Raw genomic sequence first — 22,271 nt, forward strand, 5'->3', positions numbered from 1 at the left:
ACATATTGGGTATGGAGCAACTCTACTCTGCTGTCTCTCTGCCTCAGTCAGCCTGAAGCTGTTTTCCAAGAATTTTTATAGGTCAGATGGCTCTGCCCACAGGGTTGCATTACCACGACACCTATTTCAACATTACATCTTATTTTATTTCACTCTAGTAATCCCTTACAAAGCGACTCCTGTGTCCCAGGTGCTGGGCAAAGATACACAGACAATTGAGACAGCGCCAGCCCCATGAAGCTTAGAACCTGGGTAGGGCAGAGAGGAGACAAACAGTGCTAACCAAACTGCAGAAGGGAAAATCGTTACTGCCCAGAGCACCACGATTGAGCTAGGTTTAAGAATAGGCAAACTGCAAACTCGGCCATTTGACTCTAGCAGTAGGAACCTTTTAATGGGTGTATTTCAGAAATACACTGAACACAACTGAAAAATGGTTCACCACAAGGATCCCAAGGTCTAAGGCCTATTTTGGCTCTAAAATATGACGGAATTTAAGTATAATGATTGTTATTGTTATTTATGATTTTTCAATAGAACTTGTTTTCAATGGAGTCATTTATGTATAACAAGTCATAAATGTATAACAAGACAGGTCTTTTGAGGTCTCTGTACAAATAAGGGGAAGCTTAGCCAGGGATTCAAACCCAGGCCTTCTGATTCTGAAGCCTTCATGTGCTATAGACAGACAAGCGATCACTGAGGTTCACTGTCTTACTAACGGCTTTGGAGGAGGGAGACAGCAGTCAGAGACAGGGGGCTCTGCCCGGCCTCTTCCTGGGGTACCAAAAGCCACGGTGCATCTGCTCTCACCTTCAGGAGGGGAAATGGCCCCTGCAGATGTCCGGCTCCGCAGCCTTTCCCCAGCTATTATTGTTCAGTTGTACCCAACTCTCCAGGGCCCTTCTAGGGTTTTCTCAGCAGAGACGCTGACGCGGTTTGCCGTGGTTCATTTCACGGAAGGGGAAGCCGAGGTAAATAGGGGCCAATGGTCTGTCCAGGGACAAACTTATGAATATCTGGGGCAGATTTGGGCTGGCTGCGGCCACCGGGCTCTCCCATGGGCAGCTGTGGCAGAGATCCTGGCCAGGCTCCTGGAGCACTTACACAGCGACTCACTTATGCCAGATTACGGAGCCTCCCCTAACTCTCCCCCACCGGGGCTCAGCTCACTGAGATAAGTCCACAGATCATGGACTGTAAAGGCGGGAGAACGTGACAACTCAATCTGCTCAGATTACAGGCTCGGTGGAATTTTATTCTTCATCTACTTGGAGAACTTAATGACTTTTCTTTTTCATCTGTGCGGGATCTGGACGGTTTTCACATTTTAATTCCTTAAGACTTTGAAATGTAAGCATTATAGACAGTTCCCGGGGACGGTTTCAGGCCTTCCCGTGTGTCCCTGGCCCAGCGGCTGGCCCACGGCAAGTGCTCCCCGACAAGCCCCGTTTCTGGGAAGAGGGCGGGAGAGTATCTGCCCCCTCGCCAGCCGGGGTGGAGGAGGGTTTCTTCTTCTTTCCAGGAACTAAGTCCTAAGCCTCTGGGAGCGCCTAGTACGGGGCTCCCTCACTCCTCGGAAGGGCCAGAGACCCAGAACGCGCTCTGACGGGTCTGACGGGATCTTACTCAGTCAAATACACTGTGACAGGTATCCACCAGGCCCCGCTCCAGAAATTCTTTCACATCCCAGATAAAACGTGACCTTTAGCCTTTCGAGCCTTTCACCTCCATCCCTGCTCCGTCACCTTCCTCACCACTGCTGATACCTGACGCTCCATCTCTACATCTGCCGCGGGCAGACATGTCCCCCTTCCGCTCCTCCACCTAAAGCAGACCCAGCGCCGGGTCAGAGCCCCCCCCTCTGATCTGAAGGAGCCGGGTCTGTTCTTTAAAAGGCTAAACCCCGCTGTCCCCCTCCTGCCGCAGAGGCTGCCGGGTATCTTTTATTTACATTCCCGACGACAGGCCCGGAAGGCCAGACATCTGCAGCCTGCGGGGCCCAGACAGCACCCTCTCTAGCCTCGGACCGTGCTTTCTTCCGCCGCTCTGGGCCCCTGGGCACGCGCTCCCATCCCCCACGGTACAGGCTTATACCAGAAAGAGCGGAGCCGGGAACCCCACCTCCCGCCCCGAGAAGGCAGCTCCTCGTCCTCCCTTTTCCCAGAAACCCCCCAGAACAGAGAGTCTCTGCTAGGCACGCCAGCAATGCGAACAGACCGCTCTCTGAGGCTAACTTAAAAATGCAGAACACGCTCCTGGCTCATTCCTGGGAGGCCCTGATGGCCAGCTGTAGGGAAGGAGCTTCGGGAGAACAACAAGCATTCCACACCAGTGACAGGGCTCCGCGGCGGTCACGTGTGAGCCGCCAGACCGGACGCCGGTCCCGCCTCGGTCATTTTCTTGGAATTCCCGCGGGGGGATTGGGTGAGGGTCAGCTCCACACGGGAGACATCTGTGAGTGAGCGAAGCAAGGCCGGCTCAGCCCTAAATCTAGCTGGGCCCGAGACCCGGGGGCGGGCCAAGGTCATTCAGCCCTGAGGGTTTGTGATGGGCTCGGGCTCTTTCATCCAACGTCTGGGGCGCACCGTGGGACCTGGAAGGGGGGGGCTGCCTCAGCGCCCTCATCTGTAAAATGGGACAACAGCCCCCAGCCCCCAGGCTCGAGTCGCCCCTAAACCACGTGAGACCCTCTAGAAAAAGGTGGGTTAGCTTTGGGACACTACATCACGTGCCCTCGTGGTGCCTCAGTTCTCACCCCTCTGTAAAACGAGGAGTTTCTTACTCTGTTTTCTTCCCAGTCCTTAAAGGCACCGGAATCTCAAGGCCGCAGCGGCTCCGCCCCCGGCCCAGCCTTCCGGGATGCCCCGCCCTCTGGAGTCATCCCAGCCAGACTTGACCTCCACCTGCTGGTCGCCCTTCGCCCCGTCGCCCTTCGGCCCTCTCCCGTCGGCCATCGCACCAAGCGCCCCCCCACCCCGCTTCCGCCGCTTTGCGCATGCGCATAGCTCGGGTTTCCGCGAGGACTTCCGGAGCACGGCGGCGCCGGCCAATAGGCTCGGGCAGCACTGGAGGCCGGGGCGGGGTTAGGGTGGGTGTCATGGCCGCCACCAGCGTGCCTTGTCCGGGGCTGCGCGCGCCGCGCTGACTGAGGCCGCTGCCGAGGAGCCGCCGCGTGTCCCCCGCCACCCCCCGGGCCTCCTCCGTGCGCCGCGGGGCCGTCTGCGCCCTTTCCCTGGGAGGGCGCCATGGGCACCGTGCACGCGCGGGTAAGGCGGGGCCGCGCGGGGGCGGGGAGAAAAGGAGGGGGAATGGGAGAACATGGGGGAGGACGGGAAACTGAGGCCCGCTCCCTCCGCCCGTGGGCGCGCGGCAGAGTTGGATGTGGAAACTAAACAGCCAGAATCAGAGCTGGGGTCACCAGCCCACCGCTTGACTCAACGAATCGATCACTGGCGATCGATTGGTCCGTCTGGCCCAAGCGCCTTCTCTGGGGAGGACGGCCGCGGCCCAGGAGGACCCTGGGGTTTATCTGTCTACTGCCCCGGGCACGTGACCACCGCGCTCCACCTGCTTCGGCATCCGGGTACTTTAAATGTCCCCCTGGTCTGCACCGGTACCGACGCTCTCCCGGGCCTCCCTGGCAATACGGCTCTATGTGAAGGGGGCAGGGTGGCCAGGCCCCGCCCCCGGCCTGCCTCAGTCTCCTCATCTGTAAAATGGTGACACATAACGGGGCCCGCTGGACGTAGGGGTCTCCGCCAGAGGCCGCTCTGCCACGGTATTAGCCGTGCCGAAGGGACATGTCAAGGGTCACAGAGCTAGAAGCGGCTGGGGCAGCATTTGAACTCGGGTCCTCTGCCTCCTGTGCGCTCTGTGCCCGCTCTCCGGTGGTGCGTCCCATTCTACAGATGGGGAAGCTGAGTCAGAAGAGGGCAGCCCCAGGCCCTTGTGAGCACGAGGCTCTCCTTCCCGTGCCCTTGGAGCCAGGTGGGCGCGGGGCCAGCAAGGACTGGGAAGTCCGCCTGCTCGGGCCCTGGGCCCCTGCCGAGGCAGGCACCGCCCCCAGGCCAGACACTGCCACCCCCCAGGAGGGTGCCCCAGCCGAGGGTGAGGGTGTCAGCCGGGTGACCGGCGAGTGCTGGCTGCGTCCCACCTGACCACAAGCCCCGCCCCACAAAGGCTTCCCGGTCACCCCTGAGCCAGCGGTTGGACTGTGGGCCGTTAGGGGCTCCCTGTGTGACCGTGGGCAAGGCCCCTTGGAGCCTCGTTTCCCCTGCCTCCATCACGGTGGGACGTGTCCCCTGCCGGCTGACCCCGTGACCTCACTCGCCTCCCCGCAGGGCGGGGCCACGGGCTCCCCAAGGGGTCCTCTCTGAACCGGTGACCTGTGTCGGGTTGACGACTCTGGCTCATCCCGGTCTGCCTGAGCAGGGCTGTGCATGTGTGTGTATATGTGTGTGAGTGTATGCATGTGTGAGTGCGTGTGTGTGTGCATGTGTGTGAGTGTGTGTATGTGTGTGAGTGTGCGTGCGTGTGAGTGTGTGTGCGTGTGCATGCATGTGTGTGTATATGTGTGTGAGTGTATGCATGTGTGAGTGCGTGTGTGTGTGCATGTGTGTGAGTGTGTGTGCATGTGTGTGAGTGTGCGTGCGTGTGCATGCACATGTGTGTATATGTGTGTGAGTGTGTGTGCGTGTGTGCATATGTGTGTGTGTGTGCATATGTGCGTGTGCGTGTGTGTGTGCGCGCGTGCTCGCACACTTAGCGTGGGACAGAACTTGGGCCTGGCCTTGTGAAGAAGAAGAAGAGTCTCATCGGAGCAGGCTGCGTTTGGAGTGAGCAGCAGGACCTTGTTGTTCAGGGTGAGCTTCCCCTGCCGAGGCCGTGAAGTGGGAGAACAGAGACGGTCTGGGCCAAAGGTCCGAGGCTGGCCTCCCCCTCCCCACGCCTGCTCCTTTGTCCTTCTCTGCTCCCGCCTTAGAATCGGCCTGTGGGGGTCTGTGAGCCCTTTTCCTCCTCAGCTGCGCCCGTGTGACAGGCCTGGCCTGAGTGCCCGATACGGCGTGGCGTCCTTGCCGGCCACTCTTGGTCCCGTCAGCCCCTAGCTGTGATTGCCTTTTCCCTTCAGAGCTTGGAGCCCCTTCCGGTCAGCGGGCCTGACTTTGGAGGTTTGGGAGATGAGGCCGAATTTGTGGAGGTCGAACCTGAAATTAAGCAGGAGGTCCTGGAAAACAAAGACGTGAGTACCTGCTGGGAGACTCGGAGCCCGGCGCTGCCCATCCCGAGGGGCTCCCTCCCCTCCTTCCGTGGCGGGTAACCCCGAGGCCCCAAGACCCGCCCCTTGTGTGTGAGAACAGGTTTATTGCTGGACTTCCGGTCACTGAGTGGTCTGTAAGGAGAAAGGCATTGGATCTAAATGAGAAAAGAAACTGTGCAAAGAATGATTCTGGAGTCTCGTGACATGTACAGGGTCGTAGTAAAAGGGGGATTGCCAGGGGGCGGAGAAGGGCGGGCGCAGACGGGGTCCCACCTCGGGGTAGCTGAGAGGCCGAGCTGGGCTGGCTTGGGTTCGTTTGAAGATTGTGTCCGTTGAGCTTCAGCACCGGGAAGTCAGAACGAAAACGGGTTAGGGCCGGGACTCGCGTCGCCTCAGGGCGTGGGCCGAAGCGGAGTCGGGAGCCTGAGGTCCTGGTGACGTCAGGGGCCCTCTCTGCTTAGGTGGTGGTCCAGCATGTGCACTTCGATGGCCTGGGAAGGACCAAAGATGACATCATCATGTACGAAATCGGGGATGTCTTCAAGGCAAAGAATCTCATTGACGTGAGTGTGGCCTTAGCCAGCAGCCCTTCTCTCAGGCCGCTCGGTTTGGGATAACAGCTCAGGGGGCTCGGATCCCGTGACCCCCCGCTCATGAGAGGCGGGAGCAGGCCTGGGCTGGGGGCTGTCAGCGGCACCGTTAGTGCCCGGAATTCCATAGGCCGTGGGGGTGCCTGTGATGTTTTCCTTCCAAAATATTAAATTTGACATCCTGTATGTGCCGCAGGTGTTTGTGGGTAGCAGCAAGGTCTTGGGGTGGAAGCGGGCTTTAAAAGTGACGGGCCGCTCCAGTTCCGCTCATCGTCCCCTGCTCGTAAATTCCAGGCTCTGTTCCTTTTGCAGGTGATGAGGAAGGCCCACGAGGCGCGGGAGAAGCTGCTCCGACTTGGCATCTTTAGGCAGGTGGATGTTCTGATTGACACCTGCCAAGGTAGGTGAGCCTGGGGGCCTCAGGCAGGGCCGGCGGGGGGGCCTCTGAGCCGCTCAGGGCCCAGCAGACACTGGTGTTCTTGAATGTACCACACCCATGCGGGTGAAGGAGGACCAGAGGCCGGGCTCCCAGGGCCGGGTGGTGTGGGGGAGCCTGGCGCGGCCTGCCCCGCTGCTCTGGGCTCCCCATGCTGGGCCCCCGCCTCCCTCCCCACGTCTGGTCAATTGGAGGGGAAGCTTGATTTGTCAGAGACTGGGTGTGATGCAGGGCCCTGGACCCGCCCCAGATTCTCCTGCGGGGGTCTGAGGGTCTGCTCTGTGCCCTTTTCTTCTGCCACCTTTTGTGTGTCAGGGGGTGCGAAACTTTGTACCTGTCTCCTCTGTGCCCTTCCTGGTCATGCTTCCTAGTCTCGACTTGCGGGTCTGTCCCCCCTGCAGGAGATGATGCCCTCCCCAATGGCTTAGACGTCACCTTTGAGGTCACTGAGCTGAGGCGGCTGACGGGCAGCTACAACACCATGGTGGGCAACAACGAAGGCAGCATGGTACGCTTGTTTCTCCTGTCCAGTCACAGCGTCGGGGCAGAGAGGGGCCTTAGAGAAGGGGTCTCGTCGTCGTTCTGAGGGACGGGGGGTGGGCGGCCTGGCTCACAGTCAGTGAGAGCCAGTGGCAGAGCTCACCAGGGTCCGGTGCTTCTGCCGCCCAGCTCTCTGGGCTCCGAGTGTGGCTCCCTGGCCCTGGGGGCAAGGCAGTCGCTGCCCAGAGCTCCTCTTTGAAGAGCAAGGGAGGGAATGGGGCTCTGGCCAAGGTCCGTCAGCTCCTAGGACCCCCTGCTTCTCCTCCCCCCGAGTCACCTTCTATGTCAGCAGAACAGAATGATTCAAGAACCCTCTCCCCCCACCCCCCAGCTGTGCCCCCTTAGGCCTTGGGCTCTTGTCAAAGGGCTCCCCATTTAAATAGAACTGCCCCCTCTAGTGGTGGATTTGTCTGTGGTTTAGAAGCCCTTGAAGCCGCCTTCCACTTATTACGCCCCTGCTTTTCCCACTGCCCCCCTTCCCATAAGAAAAACTGTCCCGAGGGACGGCCCACCTGTCGGTGTTTGGCCACAGCTCCCTCTTGTGAGAAGCAGCGCGGGAACCTTGTCTGTTGTCCTCCCCCCATTGCCCCTAATGGGGGCTTAGCGCTAGCCTACCTTTGGTGTACTGACCTGACAGACGTCGTGAGCACGAACGACAGGCGCAGCGCACTGGCCGTGAGACTGAATCTGGAGCCCATGAGCTCCCTCTGCCTCCGCACTTTCCTCCCTGTGTGTCATGGGCGTTCTCCCTTTTTCTTCCTCTTTGGACGGCCCCGTCAGGAGCTCCCCCCTTTGCCCCAGATTGGGGGCCCTCGTCACAAACAGGTCTGCCTGTCGGCCGGAGCCTAGCGTGTGCGTCTCCTCCTGGGACTTTTGGTGGATCCGTGTGGAAGAGCGTGTGAATTTTGTCTCGAAGGCAGAGAAGTGTTAATGGCTCTTCAGTTCTGAGAGATGGCTCTCGGGGGTGACCTAACATTTCAAAAGACGGATCTAATCAATACGCTCTGGATTTCCCGCTCCAGTGGCGTGGGTGGCTCGTCCCCAAAGACCATGAACCAGAAAGCGATCAAACTCTTGGCATCGAAACGTGATTTTTCACTGGATTGTAACATCTTAGTATTTGAAACCAAATAATGAAGCCATGAGCTAGAGATCCAACTGAGGGCCTCCCCTCTTGGGTCGGGGGAAGCCGGCAGGTTCGTGCAGGCTCTTCTGTTCCCGGCACTGGGCTAATAAATTGTTCCGCCTCGGGCCGGGCTTTCCCGGGTCATTGAGCGGGTCCCATGGACCATCTTGGCCCCTGCCAGGGTTCCCAGGCACTGCTTGATGGCCACGCCATTTCTGGCCTGAATCCCTTTTGGATGAGCTTGGACTGAGTGAAGACTGGGGTCACCCAGAGTGTGTGAGGTGGGACCCTCTTAAGTAGCCCTGGGGCCACTGACCCACGCTGCTTCTCTTCCTGCCCTAGGTCCTGGGCCTCAAGCTCCCCAATATTTTTGGCCGTGCAGAGAAGGTGACTTTTCAGTTCTCCTATGGAACGAAGGAAACTTCTTATGGCCTCTCCTTCTTCAAGCCACAGCCTGGAAACTTTGACAGGAAGTAAGCCCGGCTGCCCCGTTGGGGAGGGGCTCCCACGGGCCTGAGGTGGGCGTTAGGGTGACTGCCAGGCTCACCAGCTCTCCCTGCTGCCCCTTCCGTTCCCCGCAGCTTCTCTGTGAACCTGTATAAAGTCACTGGCCAGTTCCCGTGGAGCTCCCTTCGTGAGACAGACAGAGGCGTGTCAGCCGAGTACAGCGTGAGTGGGGACGCGAGGGTGGGCAGGGAGTGGGCCACACTGATCGGTCCTGCCCATGGGTCCGTGGTCTGGACTCCCTCACAACCTCAGGACTCATGGAGGCAGCTCCAGAACACTCGGGGAGGGGAGAAGCTGCTGGTCCCAGGCCCTGTGGCCTGTCTCAGGGGCCTCCCCTTGTCTTCCCTGGAGTCCCCCGTCTGCCTGCTCCTTGTTCCCCCAGCATACAGGCAGAACCAAGCTGGCTCTGTCCTTGAAACCTTCTCTCCTTTCATAGAAGAGTTCAGGGGGGTTAATAGGGCAGTGCCCCCCCAGCCCTGCTGCTCCTGGTGACCTTTAAGGCTTGAGGGCACAAGGGGGGACGCTCCTGCCCTCCGCTCTGCCCCTGGGGCGCACTGCAGCTCCCGGCACAAGCTGCCCGGCCCGCCCTCACTGCGCTAGGTTAGCTGCGGCCTCTGGGAGGTTGGGAGAAGGTGGGCCTGCTCTGTTGGGCCTCTCCCACTCAGGCCTCCAGATCCCGGCTGCCGGGAAAGCTTTGTGTCCCCCACACGCACAAGGGGTCCCGGGGTCACCAGCATCTGTTAGGCCAGGCCGTGACCCCAGGCAGCCCAGCTTTGCACCCCGGGAGCCTGTCGGCAAGGGTGGGGGGGAGCATGGATAGAGCACCTGCTGTATGCATCCTGGGCTAGTAATCACCTTCCCAGCTATCCCGGGAGGGAGGTGCGACAGACAGGGATTAAATGGCCCAGGGTCCCACAGGCAGTTAGTGTCTGAGACCGAGTCTTCATCCCAGGCCCCCTGAGCTGCTTGTGAGGAACTTGAGGTGCATAAAAGCAGGTGGCCCACAGCGGGCTCACCCTCCATGTTATTTCCTGTGTGAGGGGGGTGTGAGCAAGTGTCTCTGCTGAGAGTAGTGTGAGCGTACGTGGGACTGAGTGTGTCTGTGTGAGCATGGGGGGCTGGGCCTGCCCAAGGACACACAGGAGGGTGGCAGGAGGCCTGCCCGGGGCTGCTCGGTGCCTTTGCCCCAGTGTCTGGGACTCAGTTTCCTTACCTATAAAGCAGGGAGCTGAGCTGGGCGGTGCTTTGGGGGCCTCCCGGTGACCGGCTCCTTAGCCCCAGCCGCCCGTGCCCGTGTGCGCAGAGGAGGCGCCGTGCCTGCTGCATGGTGCCCACTGTGCCACCTGCCTCCCCTGGAGTGAACACCAGCCCCGCTGCGGGCCGAGCTCTCAGGGTCTCTCCTCCTTTGCAGTTCCCCATCTGGAAGACGAGCCACACCGTGAAGTGGGAGGGCGTGTGGCGAGAGCTGGGCTGTCTCGCCAGGACAGCCTCATTCGCCGTTCGCAAGGAGAGCGGACACTCTCTTAAATCGTCTCTCTCGGTACGGGTGCTTCTTTTTCTGGGGGAAGAGGCTCCTGGCAGCAGCCATGTGCCCCGAGGGCCCCTCTCCTTTCCCTCTTTGCCTGGCCCTTCTCTGGGATCACAGCAATACAGCACACCCCGAGTCAGTTTTACTGGGGGGAGGAGAAAGTGGGTTTGGGGCCCCCAGTGCGTGGTCACAGAAAGCAGGAGGATGTGGGTGGGCCTCAAGCCACCCTCCCCCCTCTGGGCCCTGAGGCTGGAGTCGCCCCCGCTGTGCTAGGAGGGAGGCTTGGAGCAGGGCCCTCCCACCAGGAAGCTTCTTCACTTGTCCCTCATCTGCGCCTGAGGAGGATGGGGAGGATGCCCCCTGGTTCCCCATCCCCTCGGGGGGGGGCACTGAGAAAGCCCCCTGAGCAGATGTGCCCTCACCAGGCCTCATTCACATTCCTTTCAGCACGCGATGGTCATTGATTCTCGGAATTCCTCCATCTTACCAAAGAAGGGCGCCCTGCTGAAAGTGAACCAGGTAGTGTCCGTGCAGAGGTGGGGGGATCCCGGGGGGCTAGGTGGGAGGGCGAGCCGGAGACAGGATGTGGGCCCGCAGCCCTGTTCCCGGCATGGTTCTGGGGGTGTGGGGCGGAGGAAGGGGGCCCTGCCTGCCTGGCTCACGATGGCCAGTGCTCCCTGCTTGGTCTCTCACGCGCTTCTCGGGGACGCCTCTGAGAGTGTGGGGGCCCAGGCGCCAAGGCTCAGCACCCCAGCAGGGGTTCTCCGGATGCCCCTTGCTGACCGGGGCCCTGCTCTGCTCTCCCTCGTGCACCAGGAGCTGGCCGGTTACACGGGCGGGGACGTGAGCTTCCTGAAAGAAGACTTCGAGCTTCAGCTGAACCAGCAGTTCCTCATGGACACCGTGAGTGCTGGGCAGGCGGCCACTGGGGCCTTGGGAGAGGGGGGCTGGTCCCGGCTGAAGGTGAATCCTCAGGGAAATCACCGCCTGCCTTTGTGGGACTTGTAGTGGCCTGGCAGTCCAGCGCCTGTGGAGGGCCGACGTGTCCCCGCAGCCTCTGGGCCGTCCTGGCCCGGCTGGAGACCAGGGCTCTCCTGGGGGACTCCCTCCCCGAGCCGGCGCTCCCCCTCACCCACGTCTCCCCCTAGGTTCTGTCGGCCTCTCTCTGGGGCGGGTTGTTGGTGCCCATCGGGGAGAAGCCCTCGAGCATTGCTGACAGGTGAGCCCGCTCTGCCCTCTTCGTCTCTGCGTCACCGTCCCTCAGAACCTGCGCCCAAGTCGGCTCCCTTCTCCCTGCCTGAGTGTCCTCGCCGTTGGTTTGGGGCTCCCGGGCTCTCTTCCAGGCCCGGGCCTGTCATTGGAGTGACAAACTGGCTGATCCACAGACCTTGTGAAGAACATCTGTGGCCATTTAAGGATGGCACAGTTTGCGTTTTACTTTATTTTTTAATTGTGTTGAGAATATGGTGGGGAGTCCCGCTCTGGGGCTGTCAGGTGTCAGAACACGGCAGGATCTTGTTGGGATTCTCACAAGGTGCTAAGTCACTGGAATGAATAGAGAGCAGGGCCGAGAGCTCTCGAGGGAGTGCACACGGGCGGGTGGAAGCCCTCAGGGCGGGGGTGGCCCGTGCTGTCACCCCTGGTGACTTGTCCCGGGCAGCCTTTAGGGGGTCACAGGCGGGCTCTGAAGCCAGGGCTTCCCACTTCTCAAGCTGCTCTCAAGGTCAGAAGCAGCCTGGGTCCTCTGACTGGCACAGAACAGGGCGCCTGTTATCTTTCAGGTTCTACCTCGGGGGGCCCACGAGCGTCCGTGGCTTCAGCATGTACAGCATCGGACCTCAAAGCGAAGGTGAGAGCGGCCCTTCCTGCCCCATCCTCTCCCCTGACTTGTGACACGACCTTGTCGAGGCCAGCCTGGACCTCGTTAGAAGTGCCTGGGAGGCCTCCTGCCGGGAGGTCCGGAGCCAGGGACGCCGACCGGGGTTCTGGGGCCGACACTTTGGCTGTTCCCCCTCAGCATCCTTCGCTTCCTGGACTCCCCCATTGGGGGCCGCGCTGGCTCCTCCTTTCCGCCCAGGCCTGTGGGAGAATCCTCCACTGAGCCCCCTGCCCACCCAACTCTGGAGCCTCCTTTTTGTGGCTCAGTTTCTAATCATTTATGCTTGGGCCATAGTTGGGGACACATACCCCGTGTCCCCCTGGTGATGGCCATCAAACACACCGCATCCCTTGGGGAACAGCCTTGGCCCAGGGAGACCCCCAGGGGGCTACGGGGCTCCCAGTGACCAAACAGTCTGTGTCTGCCCTGGCCAGAATGCACTCAAGCCCATGAGCATGCACTCGGGCCCACGCTGTCTCTCCCTTTGCCTCCTCTTTCTCTCCCTCTCCTCCTCCCTCTCTTTCTCTTCCTCTGATCCTCCTCCCAGTCCAGGCTTCCTTCTTCTTGACTCCCACCTGGACAGTGAGGTTCAGGTGCCCGGGCCTTCAGTGCAGAAAGAAGCCTTTTCTCCTGGTCAGGGGTCAAGGCTTCCATCTGGGAGTGGGCCCCTGCCAGTCCTTCTCTGCTCCTTAAACTTTGAGTCCCGGATCTCCCCATATTCCCTCATGGCGTTCAGAGACGTGGCAGGAAGTGAAGGGTGGGGGTTACATGCAGGAAGTGCTCTTCTCCACTTCCTTAAAATCAGTCCTTCCACAGTGGGAGACCTTGGGTGGTTGGGGAGAGGCTGATGGCTCCAGGCTGCAAGGGCCAGGATTCCCCACTTCTCTGGGCTGGGGTCCTCAGTGATTCCTCTAGGGCAGATGACCTCTGTGACATCCACTTCTGGCTCTTCAGAGTGCCCACCTGGTTTAAAGTTTGCCATTCTTTGGATCTCAGGTTAGGTAAACACTCATCTAACCGTGCTTTTTGCCCGGCCTTTGGGTACTGCTGGGTCTGAATCGATGCTCTTTTTCCAGTATTTGCCTCATTTAATTCCCCTCCACACGAGCCCTTTGTTCCAGAGATAGGATTTCTCTCTGCCTTTCAGGGTGCCTCCTAATGCCCCTTTCTTTACCTTTATCCATCTTGTCATCCCTCACTTAGTTCCCTCTCACTTGCACCCATCCTTCTGGAGCTCCCCAAGGCTCCCCACTTGATTCCAGCCTTAAATGTGACTTTTCGGTACTATTGTGCCAGTTCTTGAGGGCAGCCTGTGCCTACCCCCAAGGAAACGTTTGTGGAGCAGTTTTGGGGGAGTCCTCCTCCTCTTCCCAGACTCTACCTATCAGCAAACCCTAGTAAGGTCTCAAATCACTATTGATCAGAGAAATGCAAATTAAGACAACTCTGAGGTATCATTACACACCTGTCAGATTGGCTAAGATGACAGGAACAAATAACGATGAATGTTGGAGGGGCTGTGGGAAAACTGGGACACTGATGCATTGTTGGTGGAGTTGTGAAAGAATCCAACCATTCTGGAGAGCAATCTGGAATTATGCCCAAAAAGTTATCAAAATGTGCATACCCTTTGACCCAGCCATACTACTCCTGGGCTTATACCCCAAGGAACTACTAGAGAAGGGAAAGGGACCTGTATGTGCCAAAATGTTTGTGGCAGCCCTTTTCATAGTGGCTAGAAGCTGGAAGATGAATGGATGTCCATCAATTGGAGAATGGTTGGGTAAATTATGGTATATGAATGTTATGGAATATTATTGTTCTATAAGAAATGACCAACAGGAGAAATACAGAGAGGCTTGGAGAGACTTACATCAACTGATGCTGAGTGAAACGAGCAGAACCAGAAGATCATTATACACTTCAACAATGATACTGTACGAGGATGTATGCTGATGGAAGTGGATTTCTTCAACATAGAGAACTAATCCAATTCCAACTTATTAATGATGGACAGAACCAGCTACATCCAGAAAAGGAACACTGGGAAATGAATGTAAACTGTTATTTTTACCTTCTGAATCCAATTCTTCCTGTGCAACAAAAAATTCGGTTCTACACACATATATTGTATCTAGAATATACTGTAATATATTTAACAAAAAAAAAAAAAAAAAAAAAAAAAAAACCCTAGTAAGGTCTGGGTGATGAGAGCCCCTGCCTCGGGAAGCTTACACTCTTACATTGAGCTTGCTCCCTGAATAGACACAAATCCCCAAAGACCAGGGCTGCCCATCTTGGGGGCACTGAGGACACTGAGTCAGGCCTTGAAATTGGGGCAGGGGGAGCAATAACAGTCTGTGAAAGGTAGCAGTCTGCCATGCTGTAAGAAAGGGGCTGAGAAGGGTGCTCTGGGGGCCACAGACCCTCCGGCTGTCTCCTTACTGGGGGCCATGGCCCATGCGCCCCCTGTGTGAGTGTGGGAGGCCCAGCACTCCCTGCTCACTCCCTGCCTGTGTTGCACCCCCTTCTAGGTGACTACCTGGGAGGAGAAGCCTACTGGGCGGGCGGCCTGCACCTCTACACGCCGCTGCCCTTCCGGCCGGGCCAGGGCGGCTTTGGGGATCTCTTCCGGACACATTTCTTCCTCAACGCAGGAAACCTTTGCAACCTGAACTACGGTAACGCCCAGCTAAGGGAGAATGCACTCCGCATTATTGGGGTCGTTTGAGTGCTTTTCTTTTCTCCCCTGTTAAATTTTAAGGCCCTTGCAGATGGGGGAGGGAGGGATGGAGGGAAGGAGCATTTATGAGGCACCGACTATGCAGACTGAGGACACAATCCAAAAATCAGACAAGGCAGTCCCACTGGGGCTTGGAGGCTTCCATTACCGAGAGGAGGAGGAGCAGGGTAGTCTGGGGGCACAGCCACTCCTCTCGTGTTCTCAGTTATTTAACATCTCTCTTCCTGGCTCTCAGGCCCAGCGTCTGAGGTGGCACCTGTCGGGCCAAGGGGAGAGGGGGGCTGGCTGTGCCCAACCCATGCTGCCCCCATCCTTCTCCGGGGGGTCCTTGGCTGACAAGTGATGCTGAGAGTCATGAGGAAACAGGCCCCTTCCCCACGGGGATTTCTCCCTTCACTGGTGGCTATGGAGGCTGGAAGCAGGAATAGTTGGCAACTGGCACAGCGCTGTTCCTGTAAATGATGGCATTTAACACTGCGCTAAGCACTTTATATTTGAGCCTCACAACTCTGGGAGGTAGATGCTGTTATGTCCCTTTTACAGGTGAGGAAACTGAGGCAGATGGGGTCGCACAGCTTCTGGGTGTGTAAGGCTGGACCTGAACTCAGCTCTGCTGGAGACCCGGCCTGCCTCCTTGCCATCCCATCTGCCCCGTACCCCGCCCTAATCCATAACTCATACGTTCCCTTTTTCAGGGGAAGGTCCCAAAGCTCATCTTCGTAAACTGGCCGAGTGTATCCGCTGGTCTTATGGTGCTGGAATCGTCCTCAGGCTCGGCAACATTGCTCGACTGGAGCTGAATTACTGCATCCCCATGGGCGTGCAGAGGGGCGACAGGTACGCTGGAGGGTGGGGGATGAGCCTCTCCCTGCCCGGAGTCTGTGCCCGCCTGGCCTCTCTGCTCCCCTCCCCCTGGGAGGCCTAGAGTGGTGAATGAGTCTTAAGTGACTGATTTCTCCTTTGTGCAAATGCACGGCTCCAGGCAGTGATCTTTTTGCTTTGGGAGCCCAGGTCATTCTCTCCCAGCATGGAGTGTGCCAGCCTGCTCCCTTGCGGGCTCCTCCCTTTTCCTTCCAGAGCGAGCACCCTGCACACACGGCCTGGTCAAAAGGGGCCCGGCCTGGGCTCCAGTCCTGTGGCCAGTCTGTGTTGTCGTGGGCAGCTCCCTCGGCCCCTCAGGCTTCGGTCTCCACTTTATAATGGAGAGGTTCTCTGAGAGCTCAGCAGTTGCGGCTGGTGCTGGACTCTTGAGCCTGGTTGGGAGTGGCGGGGTTTGCTGGTGGCTCTCTTAGGAGCAGCTGAGGACCGTTCACCTCACTCCTTCCTCTTGCATTGTCTGCAAGGTTCGTGCCTAGGTGCCAGGTGTGGTCACAGAATAAGGACCCATATGATGTCAGACTAAGGGGGGGCAGCACCGAGAGCAGAACAGAGAGGGCTCCTCGCTTGCTCCCTTGTTTGCTGCTTTGCTGCATTTTTTGGTTATTTGCTCACTCACTTGCTCCCTTCCTTGTTCCTTTGCTCACTTCTTTATTCCCTTGCTCACTCGCTTACTCCCTGGTTTATTCCTTTGCTCACTTCCTTGTTCATTTGCTCCCTTGCTCATTCCCTGGATGAGGGACCGAGAGGGTTCACCCCTCAGAGGACATTTTCTCAGCCCTTAACAACAGCTTGCTGGCCACTGCTCACCCTGGCCTGGCCATCGCCGTGTGCTCCAGGTGGGAAGGCATGGTTGATCCAAGAGGGGGACAAGCCCTTCAGTCACTCCCTCTCCCTTCTGCTTCCACATCCCTGCAGCCTCAGCCCAGCAACCACTCAGGGCGGTTGTCCCCGGGCCCAGGCATGGTCACACTGCCTGTTGGCAGATTGGGGCAGAAAGCACCTCTGATTGTTTGCTCCAATCCTCAGTGTGGGGGCCAACATCAGCCACAAGACCCTTCGGACTGTGGGGCTTGCTTTCCGTCCTGGCACTTTCTCTTGTTCACCCCCAGGGATATTTCTTCCTGCCCTTGGTCCCAGGCTTGTTCTGGAGGCCTCCCTGCAGGGCCGAGGTCCTGGCCTGGAGCCCATCACTCATCAGGAAGGCCGGCCCCTCGGGCTCTTCTCTCCCTCCCCTTGTCCCCCATGGACACCAGATGACCAATCAGGTTGAAGTTAGAGCCGCTGAGGACACTCTAAGCCAGCAGTGTCAGGGTTGCCATGGGTCTGATAGAAAACTGAGGTCCCAGAACCTGCCCGAGACCCTGGGTATCGCCCAGTCTTCTTGAAGAGGAAGGTCTCACCTGGAGGTGTTGGGGTTGACACGGTAGAGCCACACAGCAGGCTTAACCCAGGCCCTCGCCGGCCTTCCCGGGCAGGCCTCCTGATCACTGAGTTATCATTTGTCCCCCCATGGCTGTTCCCCTCTGGGGCCACCTCTCCCAGGAGTCTTCCTCAACGTTCTGCCCTATGTCTCGTGGACCCCTGGCCTGACTGACCATCACTGGTGTAGGCCACGTGCTTTCTCTCCTCTCCCTGGCGAGCCCCTCAGGGCCTGGACCCCACACCTTGGGCTTGAGCCAGCACTGCTCACAGGTCTCTCCTGGCCTTGCCTTCCTCTCAGAGGGCACCCCTTTAAAAGCACATTCAAGCACAGACTTAGCTTTTAAGCAGCATGAACAGGGATCATGAGTTGTGTTGTGGTGTGTGGGACCCACACATAGGCGCTGCTGCCACCGCCAGCATCACCTTATCCCAGAAAAAGTGTCTCAGATCCCGTAGCTCCATGATTCTGTGGTCTCATGAATGGATCATCTGCACACGTGTGATCCGGCTCCTCCGATGTCCTTGGCTCACCGAGCATTTTGTTCACTCCTGCCCCTGTTCCAGCGTCCCTCACTCCACTTAGCGTAAAGCCAGCCACCTCCCTGGCTCTGAGTTGGCCTGACCTTGGAAAATGGAGCTAGTTTTAAAACGAATGCCAGTAAACCAGAATTGGGGAGATTCTCACTCAACAAGCACTCCCCCAAAGCTTGAGAGAGTAGCTCAGAGCCATTACGGATTGGGAAGAAGTGGAGATTGTCCAGCTCTCAGATTATTTCCATTTGTATCAGTGATTAGGATACCCCTCCTGCGTCCTCCGGCAGGTCGCTTGTGCAGTTAGGGTGAATTGGATCTAGAAGGGCTTCCTGTCTACAGGCTTGTAAACAGTTGTCTGAAAGACACATCTCTTTTCTTGTGGAGGAGCCGTCTGTAGTTTCCCTCAAGGCCACTGGAGGTCAGTCTTCTCTCAGCAGCCTGGCTGAGAGGCTGCACTGAACGGGCCTGGGCAGCAGAGGAAAGAAGGGGATGTGCCTGGGAGATGTGGCGAATGGGGCGCCGGAGATGCCCTTTACACTAACAGGGAAGCTGGGACATGGAGAAGACCTGGAGGGGAGAGCTTGTGCTCAGGTCTGGATGTGCTGAGATAAAGAGATCTGGAGGATGTGCTTGGAGAAGTCAGAAAGGAGAGGCCAGACGGGAGGTCAGGAGAGGGGCTCGGTCTGAGAAACAGCACACAGAGGATGATTGAACCCATGGGCCTAGTGAGTTCACCAAGCAAACTAGTGTAGAAGATGAGGGCCGAGAGGAGCCTTGGGGGACCCAGCCCAGAGTGCTGAGAAGCAGGCAGCTGGGAGGAGAGAACCAGGAGGGAAGACGGACCATTGAGTCTACCCATTAAGAGATTGTTCATGACTTTGTAGCGAGCAGGCTCAGGGGAGTGATGAGATCAGCAGCCACACCAGAGAGAGTTCAGAAAGAATACAAAAGTAGGGAGGCCATGGTGTAATAGGCCTTGTCAAGGAGTCTAGCCACAAAAGGAAGAGGGATCTCCCATGGTAGCTGATGGGGATGAGAAGAGAGCAGAGGGGACGATCTGATCGGATGAGATTGAACAGAAAGAGGAATTTAGCCTTGGCAAGGGGAAAGACCAGTTCTTTAGTGCTAGGGGGCAAAGGGGAAGATAACTGGATTGCATCTGACTGATGGGAGCTCCTGGCCAATGGCCTCCAATTTTTAGTGAAAGAGGCCATTTTATCTAGGATGGTGTAAGGAGGAGGTCGAGAAAGACAGCAGCGCTGGGAATGGTGGGCGCAGCTGGCCTAGTTGGGTCCAGTCCGGTCCTTTGTGGTCTCCTCGCCACTCATTGTTTTTCTAGGAAACTATGATATTGAACTCAGCAGATCGCTCATCCTCAGACAAGGAAACAGGTCTAGAAGAAAGTGACACTTGTTCTTCGGGGCCTGGTAGCAGGGTGGACGTCTTAGTCTGCCGAGGAAGCTAGAGCTAGGCGGTGGAGAGATTCGGCATTCGAGCTTCCCAATCTAGAAGTGTCAGGAAAGACCAATAACGGCATCTTGAGGCAAAAATGATTAGGATCCCCAGAGGAAGAAGAAAGAGAGGACATTCTTATAATCCAGCTGCAGTGGCGTGGCAAGCTCTACAAAGTGGGGGGAGGAATGGCATTTCCCAAATAACCAAAATTGGAATTCCAGCTTAGGGAATTATTATTTATTATTTAGGGAAAGAATTATTATGGGGCAGCTAGGAGGTGCAGTGAATAGAGCACCAGCCTTGAATTCAGGAGGACCCAAGTTCAAATCTGCTCTCAGACACTTAACACGTCCTAGCTGTGTGACCCTGGGCAAGTCACTTAACCCCAGCAGAATTATTATTAGGGGAAATTATTAATTATAAGTAGAATCATGTTTCTAGGCAAAAACAATAGCACAGTGAACATTCAATGTGAGAAGACAGCAGGCTTGTTATTTTTGGAAAACAAGCTAAAATCCTTTTTATTTCACTGGAGTGGGGATAAGGACTGGTTGAATACCAGCTGCTTGTAATAGAATAGCAAACGACTGGCACCATCGAATGTGAACTTTCAGGATAGAGTAATGTAAATCCTTTTGTGGCAATGAATGAGTCAAAGGTTGGGTAAGGAGGCAGTTGCTTGTACTGGAATCAGAGGGACTTGTGTGGTGGTTGATGCAGCACAGGGAAAGGTTGGTATTTGGGGCCGAGAACAGTGCCCCATCCCTTAGGGGTAGCTGACTTTTGTGGAGAGCGGATGCCCTGATTTTCTCAGAACACTTTCAGTTGCTCCATGTCAGAGTATACCTTTAGGTGACTATTGTTTGTCCTTCATTCTCGAAGAGCATCGTGACATCAGGGAGATGGTGCCATGATGTGCCTGTGAGTTTGATCTAATGAGAGTGGGCTGTGCAGACTCCCTTTCCCCTCCAGAGCCATCTTGGGCCAGGGGCAAAATGTAGGTCAGGATGACTCGAGATGGCCTGGGAGACATTGGGAGACCGGGGCCTTTTTAAGCCCACTCTCAGTTTGACTGAGATTAAGGTTAGGTAAGAGAGACAGAGAGGCCTCTTACCTAGTGTACCATCCTCCCAGAATTCTAATCTCAGAGGAGAAGAGTCTCAGGATTTCTACATATTCTTGGGTACACACATATGGACAGACAGTAGTATTGTTTTTGCCGGGAGAAGGTACCAAAAGCTCCTTAAAGATCTTGTAATCTTTATTTAATTTTTGGCATATTGTGAACAATTTTCAAAGTGCATCAAGACACAAAAAAAAAAAAGCTGACAAAATTGGTCTGATCTCAGATAGAATGCTCTAGTAGAGAGTTCTAAAATAGGGTAAAGTTGTAAATGACCTAGGAAAGGGAGAGCCATGTAAATAAATACATGTAAATTTTTCTTAGTCTTTCCTTCAAAAAGAGTATTTTTAACTCAGAGTTGGCTGGATGTAAGGCACACTAAACATAAGACAGTCTGGTTTTAAGGGATCCCTCCTCCCAATTTTTTTTTTTTTTTTAAAGTAGTGTCCTTTCCTTAAGTTACTTGCCAGTGCATATACATGATTGATTCAGTTCTAAATTGTATTGCAAAAGCCTGCTAACTTAGAGTTGTTAGGAAAAAAACAGAACTGAAAGCTACTAAGATTCAGAATAATGTTCTTAATTCATACACATAAAGGGATGTTTGGATAAGAATATCAGTAAAACAGGCTTAATTATTTTTTTAAAAAGCAAAAAAAAAAAAAAAGGAAGTCAGCAATAAGGTGATTTTGATTGAATGACAATCTCTTATCAAAAGGTCCCTTTGTAAGTAGAAAACAAAGTAGAATATTGGCCTTTTCCTAAATTAAAAACCAATTATGAAATAGTGAACTTTTTTTTTTTTAATACAGGTGTGTTATTTTGTAAGATTATACAGTTCAGATCCGCATGAGTACTCTTTAAAAATTCTAAATAGTAAACCACCTAACAATGAATAAAGGGGGGGAAATTAAGATTTTAAAATAGTAACTTGTCTAAGAAGATGCCCATACCAAAAAAAAAAAAAAAATGGCAGCTCCCTCCATATTTACAGTATATTGACGATGAGTATATTGATAGTATTTAAATTTTTTTTCCCCCCTGAGGCTGGGGTTAAGTGACTTGCCCAGGGTCACACAGCTAGGAAGTATTAAGTGTCTGAGACTAGATTTGAACTCCGGTCCTCCTGAATTCAAGGCTGGTACTCTATCCACTGCGCCACCTAGCTGTCCCCTGCATTTAATTTTTTTCTAAGGAAAAATACCTTAAGAACTGAATTCCAAATAGTCTTCATTAATTGTGAAGTACTTATATATGTATAGGAATTTGAAACAAAACTAAAAATAAAAAAATTCCCTGTCCCCCATTCCCACAAAAAAAGGAAAGGAAGAAAAAGGAAAAATATGGAATTGGAGAGGACCATAAGATCATAGCTCTGTGGTTGAGGCCTGAATCACCTGATGAGGAGACAGTCTCACCAAAGCCAGAAGCCAGATCTCCTCACTGGCAACTTCCTGTGCTGCCTTTTCCCTAAAATAACTCCTGATGGACACTTCTCAGATAACGAAGCCACTCTGTGGGTTGGATTTCAGGATGCTGTAAAGTGCAAATGCTTTGAAAAGCTTATTTAAGCCGTAGATTCTGATGGAAGCCCCTTGTGTTATTACTGAAAACAACTTCAGGATTTATAGAGTTCTCTTGTCTCTTAGACCTTTTGTCGGCACATTTTCTGAGCAGTTTCCTGGTTAAGAATGCTGAGATAACTTGGATGTAGCCATTTTATGCTGACGCCTCATGTCTGACATGAGTATTTTTTATTTCAGGATATGTGATGGTGTTCAATTTGGAGCTGGGATAAGATTTCTGTAATTTTGAAGAAAAACCTGATCCTGTCACAGCCACCACAATAGCTTTGGAATAAATCACTCAATGCTATCCACTCTTTTCTTACAGCCTCACTCTTTGTGTGATTATTTAATTGCAATCTTTACAGGAACTACATTAATAAATTTTAAAAACAACCCTCCTACAATTACACTGTGGCTGTGATTTCCTTAAAACAGTGGCCTCTGTATGTCACTGGGGGGGAGCGCACAGACAAGTCCTTCTGAAGCAGGAGAGGAATGGGCTCGGCCTGGGGCTCCTCTGGGACAGCTTGGAAACATCCAGAAAGGTTTCCCTCTCGAAGACCCACCTTGAAAGGAGGGCAGCAGAAAAGGGTACTTAAGGTATGTCGGGGCGGCTCTTTTTATTAGTGTAAGGAGAACTGTTAAAAGAATTCAGAGATTTTAGAGCATATTTAAAGTGTT

At 55.3% G+C, this 22,271-nt stretch overlaps 1 protein-coding gene across 2 annotated transcripts; it reads left to right on the top strand.

Annotated features, from left to right (window-relative positions):
- Positions 1-3,056: 3,056 nt before the first annotated feature.
- Positions 3,057-21,994, top strand: SAMM50 (SAMM50 sorting and assembly machinery component). 2 transcript variants are annotated; one of them, XM_074271924.1, is made up of 15 exons: positions 3,057-3,269; positions 5,132-5,242; positions 5,722-5,823; positions 6,163-6,250; positions 6,688-6,794; positions 8,295-8,425; positions 8,534-8,621; positions 9,871-9,999; positions 10,435-10,506; positions 10,804-10,890; positions 11,136-11,206; positions 11,769-11,836; positions 14,401-14,547; positions 15,305-15,446; positions 21,786-21,994. In XM_074271924.1, the coding sequence occupies exons 1-15, from the start codon at positions 3,249-3,251 to the stop codon at positions 21,829-21,831; spliced, it is 1,410 nt and encodes a 469-aa protein (XP_074128025.1). In that variant the 5' UTR covers positions 3,057-3,248; the 3' UTR covers positions 21,832-21,994. The 2 variants fall into 2 exon arrangements, with proteins under 2 accessions (XP_074128025.1, XP_074128024.1); XM_074271923.1 differs by having other exon boundaries at positions 3,114-3,290; positions 5,102-5,242.
- Positions 21,995-22,271: the final 277 nt, after the last annotated feature.

The sequence above is a fragment of the Sminthopsis crassicaudata genome, chromosome 5, assembly GCF_048593235.1.
Source record: "Sminthopsis crassicaudata isolate SCR6 chromosome 5, ASM4859323v1, whole genome shotgun sequence".
Classification (NCBI taxonomy): Eukaryota; Metazoa; Chordata; class Mammalia; order Dasyuromorphia; family Dasyuridae; genus Sminthopsis; species Sminthopsis crassicaudata.

What these genes read in the sequence shown, in the direction of transcription:
- SAMM50 (XM_074271923.1), top strand. Translation starts at nt 3,249, where the DNA reads ATGGGCACCGTGCACGCGCGGGTAAGGCGGGGCCGCGCGGGG. An exon ending in GCAACAACGAAGGCAGCATG is followed by an intron (nt 6,795 to 8,294) that starts GTACGCTTGTTT and finishes TTCCTGCCCTAG; the next exon opens with GTCCTGGGCCTCAAGCTCCC. An exon ending in CATCGGACCTCAAAGCGAAG is followed by an intron (nt 11,837 to 14,400) that starts GTGAGAGCGGCC and finishes ACCCCCTTCTAG; the next exon opens with GTGACTACCTGGGAGGAGAA.